This window comes from Falco punctatus, assembly GCF_963210335.1.
Source record: "Falco punctatus genome assembly, chromosome: 3".
NCBI classification, from domain to species: domain Eukaryota; kingdom Metazoa; phylum Chordata; class Aves; order Falconiformes; family Falconidae; genus Falco; species Falco punctatus.
In genome coordinates, this window is record NC_137582.1 from 62811025 (window position 1) to 62823919 (window position 12895).

Below are 12895 nucleotides of genomic sequence, written 5' to 3' on the forward strand. Positions count from 1 at the left end.
GAGTAGAGGGGAAGGACCACCTCCCACAGCCTGTTGGCAACTCTTTCTTACTGCAGCCCAGGATGCTGTTGGCTGCCTTTGCCACAAGGACACATTGCTAGTTAGTTGTCAACTTCATGTCTACCAGGACCTCCCAAGTCCTGTTCTGCTAAGCTACTTTCTGTCTTCTTGGTCCCCAGCTTGTATGGATGTGTGGGGTTATTCCTCCCCAGGTGCTGATCTTCGCTTTTCCCTTTGAACTTCATGAGATTCTTCTCAGCCCATTTTTCGGGCCTGTTGAGGTCTCAGAAAGACAGCCTGCCTTTCTGATGTATCAACCGCACCTCTTGGTTTTGTATGATAATTGAACTGTCTGAGGGATGCACTCTGCCCCATCATCCATATCGTTAAGGAAGATGTTGAAATGGTGCTGGCATCTTTCTTGATCCCTGGGGTGCTCCACTAGTGAGCAGGTGACTTCCTGCTGGACTTCGTGCTGCTGATCACAACCCTTTGAGCCAGTTTTCAGTCCAGTCATGGTCTACTTAAATACTCCATACTTCATCAGTCTTTTTACGAGGAGTTGTGAAGACATGCCTGTGTATCTACAGGAGGACAGATGGGGTTTTTTTCTTCCTGACTGTATGTATATCTGAGGGAGGTGGGAAGAGATTGTGGTCTGGACATGACTGTCTACTTATTCCATGCCTTTTGCTAAGAATAGCCATTGTGAAAACTGAAGAAATCAGACTTGAGTGGTAGAGAAAACTGTAGAAATATCCTTGTCTTCCCCCTGTAGAGAGGCAGATGATTTAAAGTTAATTGGGAAGATACTGTGTATTCAGTCATGGTGGTTTCTTCTCTGTTATTTGTTCTCAAAGGGATTTCACTCCCCGTTCTTCCAACTGAATTAAAACATTTTAGGATTCTGAAAGCTTTACAGGAACTAAGGCTTCCAAGAAGGCAATCTTTATTTAATGTTTAAAAAATCCCAAACAACTAACTCTGTGGAGTAGACTTAAAAAATCAGTACAATGAGAATTATGCCTGCTGCAGTGTTTCTTCTTGACAGGCAACTAAAAATGTGGCAATTAGAAATGTTAATATATTATCATATACCAAAAAGCAAAATAATACAAAGCACTAAACAAAAATGTATTGCTTTGGTCCTTAACTCATTTTGGTTTGTTGTAGGACGGAATTCATAAAGACAAGTTTGAAGATGGCTTATCTACTAATTTTGACTCTGTCCTGAGTATTAGCACGATTGCATCTGCTATTGCTAATGCTTCCTCCAGTGCTGATCCTTCCCAGCTAGCTGCTATGATGATGGCACTCTCTAATAAAAGTGAAAGAACATGTTTCCTTCCTGGAATTGTTAAAGAGACAGAAGTCTCTGCTAATCAGGTATTATCCAGCAATGTGGAAAATAGTGTATTTGATATGGAAAAATACCTCAAAAAAACAGATGAGCTTGGACATGAAAGTGAATGTGAGAGTATTGTGAAACATGAAGCATCTGTCCAGAACCTTATATCTGATACCTTTGTACTGGATAAAGATAAAAATACGGATACTCTTGCAGAAGACTTGATAAATAATCATAGCAATCAGCAAGAAATAGAGGAGCGAATTCTGCAATATTTTCATGGAGAAAATGATATTCAGAATTTGTCTAGTCTGTCTGGTGTTCCCAACTATGGAGATGTAACTGCAAATAATGTAAAATACTCAGAAAAGTTATCAAATTTAGTAAGTAGTAAACGTTTACCGTCAATGAATGCCTATATTAGATCAGATATGCCTGATACCCAAACTTCACCTATTGGAAATGAAGCACAGACGTGTGGAATTCCTTTAGCAGCAAAAATGGAAGCGGCACCAAGAAGTTTGCTTGCTCACCAGGGCAGTGATCTCACTAGTAGATGTTGTATCAGGGAAGACACAGAAACTGTAGATCAAGTAACAAATGCTGTTCTTGAACCATGTAACGATTTGGTGGAGAAAAACACAGGAAATACTCTGTCACTCAACAGCTTAAAACCTGACAAGCAACCTAGTAAATACGTCTCTGTAAGTCCTACAAAAGCAAAACCGATGCAGAAATTGAACAATGATGAAAAGAAGCAAAATGCAGAAATAGAGAAGGGAAACAAAGATGCCACTACTGCTTGCAGTGGTAATGTGAAACGTGTAACTTTTGAGAAACTGTCCCTGACTTCCCAGAATAGTACTGGTAAGTAAACCTATATAAATGTAACCAGTTGTTCGAAAAGGCTTTTCTGGACAGTAGATTTGTTGCCTGTGCTTAAATAAATACTGTTATTAAATTCTGTTTTATTTACCAGAGCATAAACCCATTGTACCTGAATGTGACCTGCTGCCTCTGGAGGATGAGCAATGTAGCTTCAGACCTTCAACTTCACCGCTGAATCATTCTTCTCCTAGTGAGGCTTCTGGAACAGCATTTTCAGGGTAAATGTCTTGGTGCAGGTTATAAAGAATTGTTAATGCTTCATGGGGATTTTTGAGGGATCAAGGTTTAGTTTGCATGTTGTACTTGATCTCTGTTTATAGAAGATCTTTATTAAGTTGAGACTTCGTTCTTAGACTAAGCTTTCTGTTTGCTTTTATTATATGTGTGGGGAAGCAGTATTAAGCAATTGTGGACTTCTCATTTTCCTCACTGGCCTGATGAGACAGAGACACTGGATAGGAACATTGTTTCTGCTCAGGATTATCCAGTAATGTAAGAATACAAAATATTCAGCCTGTTAGTGAGTTACACCTGATACCTAAAACTTTGTGTTGATAGAGCTATAAAATCCCATATTTATTAGTTGTTGTTCCAGTGTAACTCATCTATTACAAATAAAGCTGGTTGGGGGCTATGCTGTTAATTATATGATAAAGCTTGACATTGTATAGACCAATGAAGATGTGGGTTTTTTTAAAGTTGTAAGTAGTTCAGTCACTTTGATTCTCTGATTCATACCACTGCTTGGTGTGAGAGAGGATGGGTGGAGGTATTTGTATTGCTTTTGTCCACTTCCTATTTTGAAACCACAACTTGTATCTAAGGTTTAAGGCTTTCTTAATAACTGAAGGGCAGTTTTTTTTAAAATGAGTTCCTGTAACAGTAAGTGTTATATAAATGATAAGATTACAACTAAGTTGATTATGTAGTCTTAAACATATAAATATGGCCAGTAGCCAATGGCTATGTATATCCTCATAAGAAGATGAAGGCAACTGATTTCTTTGCTTTAACTTTTAAGTTCACTGTTGGATATTTAACTATAGTTAGTGTTGTACATGATGTTAGAATTACAGGCTGGCATTTCTCGGAAATAAAAATGTGCAGAAATATGTGAATTTTTGCAAGAATGTTACATTAGACATTAGGATTTCTAATTAAAATTGTCTGTAACTTAGTTGTTTTTATGTAATCTCTTTGACAAAGTGGTGACAGATCCTGTGTTTTCAGCTGTGTGAAATTAGGAGAATCTCAGTAGTGAATAGGAAATACTAGTGTGTGATGTCTGGGATGTTGAATGAGTTGATTTGACATTCTTCTACATAGTTCCATACAATTATATTGATTCAGCTTTTTTCTTTTAGTAAGGTGTTGTGTTGTTTCTGTGACCTTAGCATCTGAGTTCAGTTGTGGAACTCCGATACTTTGCTTTATGGATTTATATCCCATGAAAATGAGTTTTATGTACATCAAAGCCAGAACTTGTAAAGGTTAATTGAGAGATGATTTCTCATTTCTACTGACTGTACTAAACAGAATGGCTAAGTAAGTTGATTTTCAGAACAGTGTGGCTACTCTGTAGCATTGATTTTCTTAGGGGCAGCATGAGAAATATGTTCTAATGCTGACATACTCTGAATCTGTTTTTCAGGTCTGAAACTGATTTTACTTGCACACCACGTTATCAGGAATCTTCTTGCAAAGAGAGTGTGCTACCTCAGTCAGTTTACTCAAGTCCTAGCATGAGCAGATTAACATACATCTCTGCATCTGGCAGTGCCCTTAAGAACACGGCTGTAATATCTAATCCGGAGATATACTGGGTAAGAAAATCTTGAACTGTACATATGTATTTATTCAGTTTCTTTAAACCAACCAAACAAAAGAACACCTCCCTCTCACCCAGAAACCAAACCCTTAAATGGCCATAATAATTCTAAATTACAAAATCTGTAAGGATTGCAGAACAGTTTAGGACATGCTGTGTGTAGGGAGAAGGTATTGTGCTTCTTCACCACTCCTGAGTTTTTTTCAGAAATTTAAATTCTGAAATAGATTGTGTTAAACATACAATCTCAATGAATATAAACACAGTAAAATATTCAAAAACTACTAACTTCTGAAAAAAGTTAGTTGGGATATTTTTCCCCCTCTCATTTTTTCCTCAATTTCTTGTTAAGTCATTCTGTTCTTGGGAGTGCAGTGTAGTATTCCTGCAGTAGTTTGCAGGATCTGTATCTGTTTTCATCATTCCTGAGGCTCCCTTTCTGCTCAGCTTCAGCTGTTAGGGGAATATTCTCCCTGTTGTTGGTTTTTTTTTTTTTTTCCTGGAAAAATGTTTATAGGTATGTATTTTAGCTGTAAATTTTCAGAACTGAAGCTGCCATTTTCTACTTCTGATGTTCATTCTGACTGTTTTTACTGCTTTAGCAAAGAGTGCACTCTGAGAGTGAAACTTTTGTTCAGACTTGCAATCTTATGCTGAATAAGATACTTGACATTCTTCTACCTAATCCATGGGTTCCTTGGGACCTGGAATCTTTGTTATGCCCCCCCCCCCCCCCTTCAAAGTGTGTGGAGATGTGGATGGAACTTTAAAAACCAAACAAGCAAAAGCTGAAAAACCTCTCTTGAGTACATCCATATGTAATGTATAAATCTGAGTGGTTACATTTCTTTTGTAATATCTTTATCAGTTCTGCCTTTCTCTACCACAGGAAATAGAAATGCCATCTACTATGGGGTTTTTTTTGATCAGTTTGCAGAGGATGAGGCTTTTCAGGACTAGTGGCTAGTGAAAGCTTTAGTGAAGCCTTCTCTTCCTCCTATATGAAGACCAAAGCAATGTTCCTTCATGCTGAAAGCATCACGAGGAAGGAAGCCTGTGTTATGGCCTATTTTGTTCTACACCTAGTTGCTCAAGTTACAGTGGGAATATCTGTTGTTTTTCATCTTGATGTTTCCAGTGGGAATCACAGTCCCATAGGGAGGAACTCAGGGGCAAATTTAAATGGGTATTTGCTTGCAGTCCATACTGACATAGCATCAGCTCTTGTGTCTGTTTCACATTTGAAATGCATGTGGTTCTGGATTCCTGTAATCTCGTGCAAATGGGTGGCTCTTGATGCTTTTTTCTAACTGGATGCATACTAGTTTGCCTCTCTGTCTTGAAGAGGTGTTACTGTTTGAGTAGTTCGTGTTCCCCGGGATAGTTCAGCAAGGAGATCCTCAAGTACTTTACCAAAGCTTTACATTTGTATTACGAGTATGTTTGTAAGTCTGATTTATAATGCTGCGGTGTTAATTTATTCCTTTGGGTTAGTAATCTTTTTATGCTGTGTGTGTGGAGAGAGAGAGAGACTGAGAGATCTTAATCTCATTTTTACTTATTAAAAGCCACTTTCATGTCCCTTGCCTGAAGCTTCTTATAGACAACAAGAATGTTTGTATTGGTGTTACTTCAGATAATGTTCAAGAAAGTTATAAAGAATATGGAAAGAAATAATCTATACTGCAATTGAGTGCTGCTGTTTAGGATTGATTCATGCATTTTTAACTGTGAAAATCTACCTGGTATTGGATCCAAACCCAATAAATAAGACAACTCACTGCAGGTCTCTTGTTTTTAGAATAATAGTATCTGTGTACCTGTCAATGACTTTAGGAATTTGTTGGGTTTTTTTTTTTTCATAGTACAGTTGCCTTCCCACAGAATGGCTTTATGAAGTTATAGGAAGTCCAACATTTTTGACCTTGTGGAAACTCATGTAGTCAGTGGTAACTTCAGAGAGCAGAATATTCTTCTGGTGTTAATGCCTAGTGTAGTGGGTTGACCCCAGCTGGTAGCTGAGCCCCTCTTCCAATTGCTTGCTCACTGCACCCTGGGTGGGATGGAGGAGAGAATTAGAAGGGCAAAAGGGTGGGGAACTTCTGGGTTGAGATAAAGATGGTTTACTAAGTGAAGGGGGAGTGAGTGGGTGGATGGGCAGGCAGAAAAGTGATGGAAAAGCAATCCCTTGCTATCAGCAGACCAATGCCCAGTCAGTCTCCAAGCAACAGCTACTTTGGAAAAATGCCCCCACGGTTTTATTGCTGAGCGTGTTATTTGGTATGGATTCTCTTTGCTCAGCTGAGGTCAGCTGTCCTGACTGTGTGCCCTCCCTACCTCTTGCCCACCCCCAGCTTACTCTGTGGAGTGTCCGGGTGAGAAATGGAGAAGGCCTTGACACTGTGCAAGCACTGTTCAGTGATAGCTAAAACACTGGTGTGTTACCAGCACTGTTTTGGTCACAAATATAAAAATATAGCACCACAGGGGCTGCTATGAAGAAAATGAACTCCAGACCCAGTACACTTAGGTAGAATGTGACTTCAGATAGTAAACAGGTTGAAGTTGCAGGTTTTCTTTTTCAAGGTGAAGAGCCACATATACTGTAACAGCAAAGCTTCAAACAGGACTTTACAAACTTTATTATTTATATTGGATAGCAGTACTAGTATTAAGGTCTGTCTTGTTTTATGTATCCTATTTGCTTTTCTAAAACTTGCAATTCTGCATATTATTTTTGTTTATTAGGATGAAAATGCTAGTGAACTAAGTACAACAATAATACGAGCCAGCCCAACTTCTTCGCTAGAACATACAAACAAAAATCCAGGAGACCACGCACGTCAAAGAAATAGAACAGAAGCACTGCTTAGTATTGACCAGAAATCAGAAGAAAATGCACTTGCAGGTCTTCAAAGAAAACTTGATGATGTACTGGATCAAGAACTGTCTAAAAAAGGTTATCCGAAGAATGAAAAGCAGCTTGCATCTATTCCTTCAAATGTAGCAGCAAATCATGAAGAGCTAGACTGCGTTAAATCAGCTGTACCAACTAAATTATGTATCTTTCAGCCACTTTCTTTTAATGTTGATGCACAAGAAGCGTGGCAGGATCAAACAAGCAAAGCACAGAGACAAGGATTACCATCCTGGAATATATTACCGGTGTGTCCTGGATTAAGCACTTGTATGCCGTTCAATCAAAACTCATCTGGTGAACAATATGTCCCTATTTCAAGCCTTAAATCCCATCTCACTGCCTCTCATAGTCAAGCAATTTCTTCTGTTCCCACATTGCTTACAGGACATTCTCTTGCAACGACTCCATTTGCACAACAGCATCTGGGAAATAAACCATCTACTGGAAATACTGTTTTGTCTCAGTTACATGGCTGCAACTCTGCAGGTTTTGGTCTTCCAGCAGGGCTTCTTTGTTCAGGTGTCCCAGTAGGGCATTCTGAGAATCCAGCGATGATAGGAATCCCTTTAGGTTCAAATACTGGTTCTGACTCTTTGGGTGCAGCTTCACTTCATAATCCACACTCTACTTCCTGGAACAAGAATATCCTAAATATAAAATCATGTACTGGACAACCTCTTGGAGCTGGTAGAAATGAGTGGGAGTTACCAAAGTCACCTAGTATTGGTAAGTGTGTTTTTTCAAGCGTGTTTAAAATACAGCTATGGACAAGAGTGGCGATAGTCATGACGCCAATGTTACAGTAAATAAAATTAAGAAGACTACTAACTGTAACCATGACTATTCTTTATGCAAGCTTTCTTATTTTAAATAAAGGTATTACTAATTTTCCTTATTTAATGAAGTCTCTAAATTCAATGTCTATTCTTACAGTTCCCCTGATGGTCTTAAAAGTTTTTCTTAATTTAGAAGAATTTCAGCATTCAGTGGTTTTGTGTTTGTTTAAAGGATCTAGATCTGGCTTTTGTAGAAGGAAGAGAAATCCTGGCTGCAGTTCATGTTGTGCAAGGCAGGTCATGCTCTGGAAATTCAGTTTTATTTTATCTGGCAAGTAGATGACATTTCTGTCTGCAGCCGAACTTGGTGTTAGTCAGTTAAGCCACAAAATCCAAGGAGGGGAGTGGAGGGCTTAAGCTGTTTTCTGGTTATGAAGGGGAAAGACAAGTGGCCAAGTGCCTTCGGTACATTCTGCTATTTCTCTGTGTCTTGACTTAACTCTAAATCTAAGCAGTGCAAGTTACTTTTCATTTTAAAGACTTATTTTAACCTATGATCTCTTGAAGTATTTTTTGCTATACTTTTTTCTGGCTAATTCTTTCAGACAAAAGGGCAAGCTAATGGGGTTGAAGGTTTGAATTTGTGGCAGTTTATAGGTTATTTTCTGTTTATTGATTGTTCTAGATCATTGGTCTTGCTAGTGCATTTTAAAATAGTAAAATGTGAACAATCTTACTCTGCCTATTTTTATATATGTAATTGCTAGGTTTTTAATGCGTTTTAACTCTGAATATCTATGTAGTCTAAACTTGATTTTTGGCAAATGAGGTTTTGAACTTCATTTCCAGTGATGCTAGTCTTAGTTTATATTTTCATCTTATTTGTGCTACTTTTATTTTTCTGAGGGGAATAAGAATGTGTGGGTTTAAAATAAAGCTTGTGGCTCAATTAACAAAAATTTCAGGTGATTATGTGTGTCTCTTCTTGATTTGGTATGAGTACCTGTTAGTTTGTTTCTGGATGTAATGAAGATTGATCCTCATTTTGTCAGAGAACTGTTAACTCCACTTTTTTGAGTTATCATTATAAGGTTCTGATTCCTCTGAAAGTTATTTTGAATACTTTAGAAGTAAGGACTTCCTGGAAGCAGGATTTCTTTTTGGTTTGGTGATAGCTTTTGATGACTGCACTTACATAGCAAAAATCTGTTCTGGGAGTACTTGGTGTTTCCTGTAGCAAAAAATGCCTGAACAGCTTTTTAGGTGAGAGTTATATTCTGTTAATTTTTTTTTTTCCTTTTTGCTTGGTGTAAATATTCTAAAGATGTTGTAATACTGATAGTCACATTTTCTGAGTTGGCCTAGTACTGATTAAATTGTGAATACTGAGTATTTCATATAAGGTGTGTATTTATATAAATATGCTCTGTGGGTTGGTGTCTGAATGGGATGTGCTATTTCCATAAGTATTTTTGTTCATGACAATAGAACTCCAAGTAAGATGCAAATTAGAAATGAATGAAATTGAGTATCACACTTGTGGAAAACATTCTTATGAAAACTGTGGGAGTCAAACATTTCCTTGCTATAACAAAGCATTTGTCAAATTAGCTTATAAACTTGTCATGGTGGGAGCCTGAGTGCTGATTTGCTTCTGGGTACTTGGAACTAACAGGAGTGTATTTTCTTCCAAAGGACATGTAAAAGTACCAGAAGAATTGAAGTTCCCTAATGCCTGTTGTGTGGGAATTGCATCACAGACGGTTCTTAGCATTTTTAATCCAACGGAACGGTGGTTGCAGGTCAGCGTTGGAGTACTCAGTGTTTCAGTTAATGGGGAAAAGGTAAGAGATTTTTTTAAAACAAGTTTGTAGGAATAATGCTGTATTCTTACCAGATGACACCTGTAAAATTAGAGCCCTCTGTCAGACTTGTAGGTTTTTTCCCATTTTATAGTTAATATGCACAAAACCAGAGCTACCTTCTTTCATCCAGGCCACCTGACTTGTTCCAACAAGTAGTCATAGAGAAGTAAATGCCATATCGTGGGATTGACTTTTAGAATTGTTTTGTGTGTGTGAAGTGTGGTAGGTTTGAGTTTACAGCTTATTCATGGACACCTTTGTATGCAGGAGAAGTTTACTCTAGAAAAGAAAGTGTCCACGCTGAGGACTGTTGATGCTAAAACATTTTGTGCAGTTTGCTCCCATTTCTTTTGAAATCAGGAGATCTTGAATGACAGAGCATGAGAAGTAATTGGAACAGGCTTCAAGCTAGATGGATCATTCTGTGGGTTATATGTAGCTTGTAGGCCATAGACTGGGGGTGTCTTGCATTTTAATTTTATGAAGTTCTATCTACTTCAGTTGTCATAGTAATAATTCCAGAGGTAAAAGATCTCAAGAACATGAGAATGAGTTAGATTAAAAGTCCATCAGTATAATTTAATTTCCTTTACTGGTGGATATTCTTAGAAGAACATAACGGAATGAACATAACATACTCTGAGCTTCTGGCAGTTTGGTACCTGGGAACTTGAGCTAGACGTTATTTCTGTTCTTAATATTTTTTGGTGGACTGCTCTTTATCTAGTTAATCTTGTAAACTGTGTAGTGTTGTACACAGTTTAGTTCAGTTGTGGATTCTGTGTGCTACTGTTTTTTTCCTTTTTTAAATGTAGTTCTTGCTGGTTTTGTTTGATCCTTATTACTGAGAAATAATGGGCAATGATTCACTTCATATATTACTGCTTGTAAGTCTTACAAATACGTATCATATCACTCCTTAGGTGTATTTTTCCAGCAGATGTAGCACGTGTCTTTCCAGGCGTATGACTTCTGGTTTTACTCTCATCTTCTCTGAATGTTTCCTCTTCAAAAACCACCAAACCACAGTTCTGTGTTTATGTATACATACATGTATATACGAGAGTTAAGATTTCTTCTGTATTTTTCTAGTCACTCAGTATCATGGAGCTTTTATGCACTCTTCACCCCTGAGATTATGTTGTACCAGGAGGTGATTTTTTTCATGAAATTACTTTACAGTTGATAGTCCCATTTACAGTTGTTTCCATGAATAAATATATACACTTGTTTGCTGCACAGTATGATTAAAAATTTTTTTCAGTTAACTTAACTCTGGGCTATACTGAATGTGACTTGCAGTCTCTTTCCTACTTGAAGATCATCTATGAATATGTTCACAACAGAAACTTAAGGCATCTGCATTAGAGTTTACTGGTGATCTGCATCCACTGACCTTTCCATTACTCTTCCATCATACCTCTTTCTCCCAACTTTGATGGCAGAAAGCACCAAGTACAATTGGCTTTATTTATTTTGCTGCTGTTCTTTCTCAAAAATCAGGGTTCTACTTATGATTTAATTTTCAACTACATATCTATACTAAATATAGTGCACATATACTTCATATTTTATATATATATACACACATATTACATTTTTGGTTTTTAATAGTATATATTTTCAACTGTATATGTACAACTATAAATACTATAATCCTAGTGTTAATCTTTCACTGGATGCTGGAGAGAAGCCCCAGCAACTTTCAGGCTGATTTACCTAACTTTAAAAAAACCAAACCGATCAACCAAACAAAAAACCAATAAAAAAAAACCTGTACAGATGAGTGGAATGGAAGTGGGACGTGAATATGAAATAAATAATATTGCACAAAACCATATAGAAAATGTCTGTGCTGAGCAGTGGTGCCAGATAAATGTGGTATTTTGAAAGATACTGTCTTCTGGCAAGAGGCCTGTTAAAAATGACACAGACTTTGTTTTTCAGATGGATCCTGTGAAATATCAATGTCTGGTTTTCAAGAACAAAACCATCGTAGGATCCTATTCTACCAATGATCTGAAAATACTTTTCTTACCTTGTCATTCGGGGATCTTTCAGTGTGTTCTCAATGTTTCATCTTGGCCAGTTTCTGCAGATGCCGAGACAATCATTCAGGCAGAAGCTTTGGCAAGTAGGGTAGTTCTGACAGCAGTCGCTGAGAATCCTAATTTAGAAGTAAGTAACTTCTTGTTGTGTTCGGGGTTGTTTTTGTTGTTGTAATTTTATGAATAGTTTAATGACACTGGAAAAGAATAGGAATGCAATGTTGTTCCTCAAAGGAACCTGGAATTTCTTATGTTTGGAGTGGGGAGGCAATATAGGAAAATATTTATGAGAAGCCTGTACCTATCTAGGAAGTTTTAGTTTTGGAAAAGCACCTGGATGGAAATGAAGAATTGTCTGAAAAGAATAATTTAAAAGGTATTACTTTTTCTTTAGGAAGGGAATGAATGATATCTTAAACATGTAATGCTTTTTAAGTGTCTACTGTGTTGGATACCATTGAGCCTTAAAATGTAATAAAAACCATTTATTTCCAATTGTAAGGATTGATTTATTTATTACATAAAGTAGCCTTTATCTTGGTTTCTTATTACTTTCAGCTTTATGGTGGTATAGAATATTTTCTTATTTTGGACCAAGTAAAATTTGAAAGTGGATGTGTAATGTGCTTTGTCTTGTCTTGTCATAAAGAACAACCAGGTGTGAGACAGTATGACATCAATAATTAGATCTGACTTTATGTAGTCCTAAATTTAGGAGTATGGACAGGCAGAAATGGGCTTTGGTGGTACTTTTGGAGGTCCTGAACAAATTATGTGATAGTCTGTGATGTCGCTGATAAAAGTAAAATTTTAATGTGGCCTGTTAACTTGCTTTGGGCGAAGTATGTTTTAAAGTAATGATACTCTAGTTTAATACACATGGATATAATTTTTAATGCTTCTTTCATAAATTTTGATTTAATTTTTAGTACTTTTTTTTTTATATGTAGTTTAGCAAAATCCATAATTCTCCATGTCTTTCATGGTACAGTTCATTCAGAGTTGCTTCATATTTAAATTAAAACTAAACCCTATGCTCTGTCTCTGCATGTCTTGTTATATTCCTGAGATTGATAAAAGTACCAATTAAAAGCTGTATTTTGCTGCAAATCATGACAAAGAAGTGTTTTTATGCTAAGAAAAACCCAGCTACTCCTTAAGTCACTTCCTTAACTTTTTAACTTGCTAAAATGACATTTTAAAGTACCTAAAACTGACATTT

General features: G+C 37.0%; 1 protein-coding gene across 5 annotated transcripts in view; it reads left to right on the top strand.

The window, feature by feature from the left end:
- CEP192 (centrosomal protein 192) overlaps positions 1-12895 on the top strand; it is a 78152-nt gene that overhangs the window by 20345 nt on the left and 44912 nt on the right. For all 5 annotated transcript variants that reach the window (XM_080378091.1, XM_080378088.1, XM_080378090.1 and 2 more), the window contains 6 exons: positions 1174-2215; positions 2328-2454; positions 3888-4059; positions 6813-7710; positions 9456-9604; positions 11573-11803. In XM_080378091.1, coding sequence (XP_080234217.1) covers positions 1174-2215; positions 2328-2454; positions 3888-4059; positions 6813-7710; positions 9456-9604; positions 11573-11803 — 2619 coding nt within the window. The remainder of the gene's footprint in view (positions 1-1173; positions 2216-2327; positions 2455-3887; positions 4060-6812; positions 7711-9455; positions 9605-11572; positions 11804-12895) is intronic.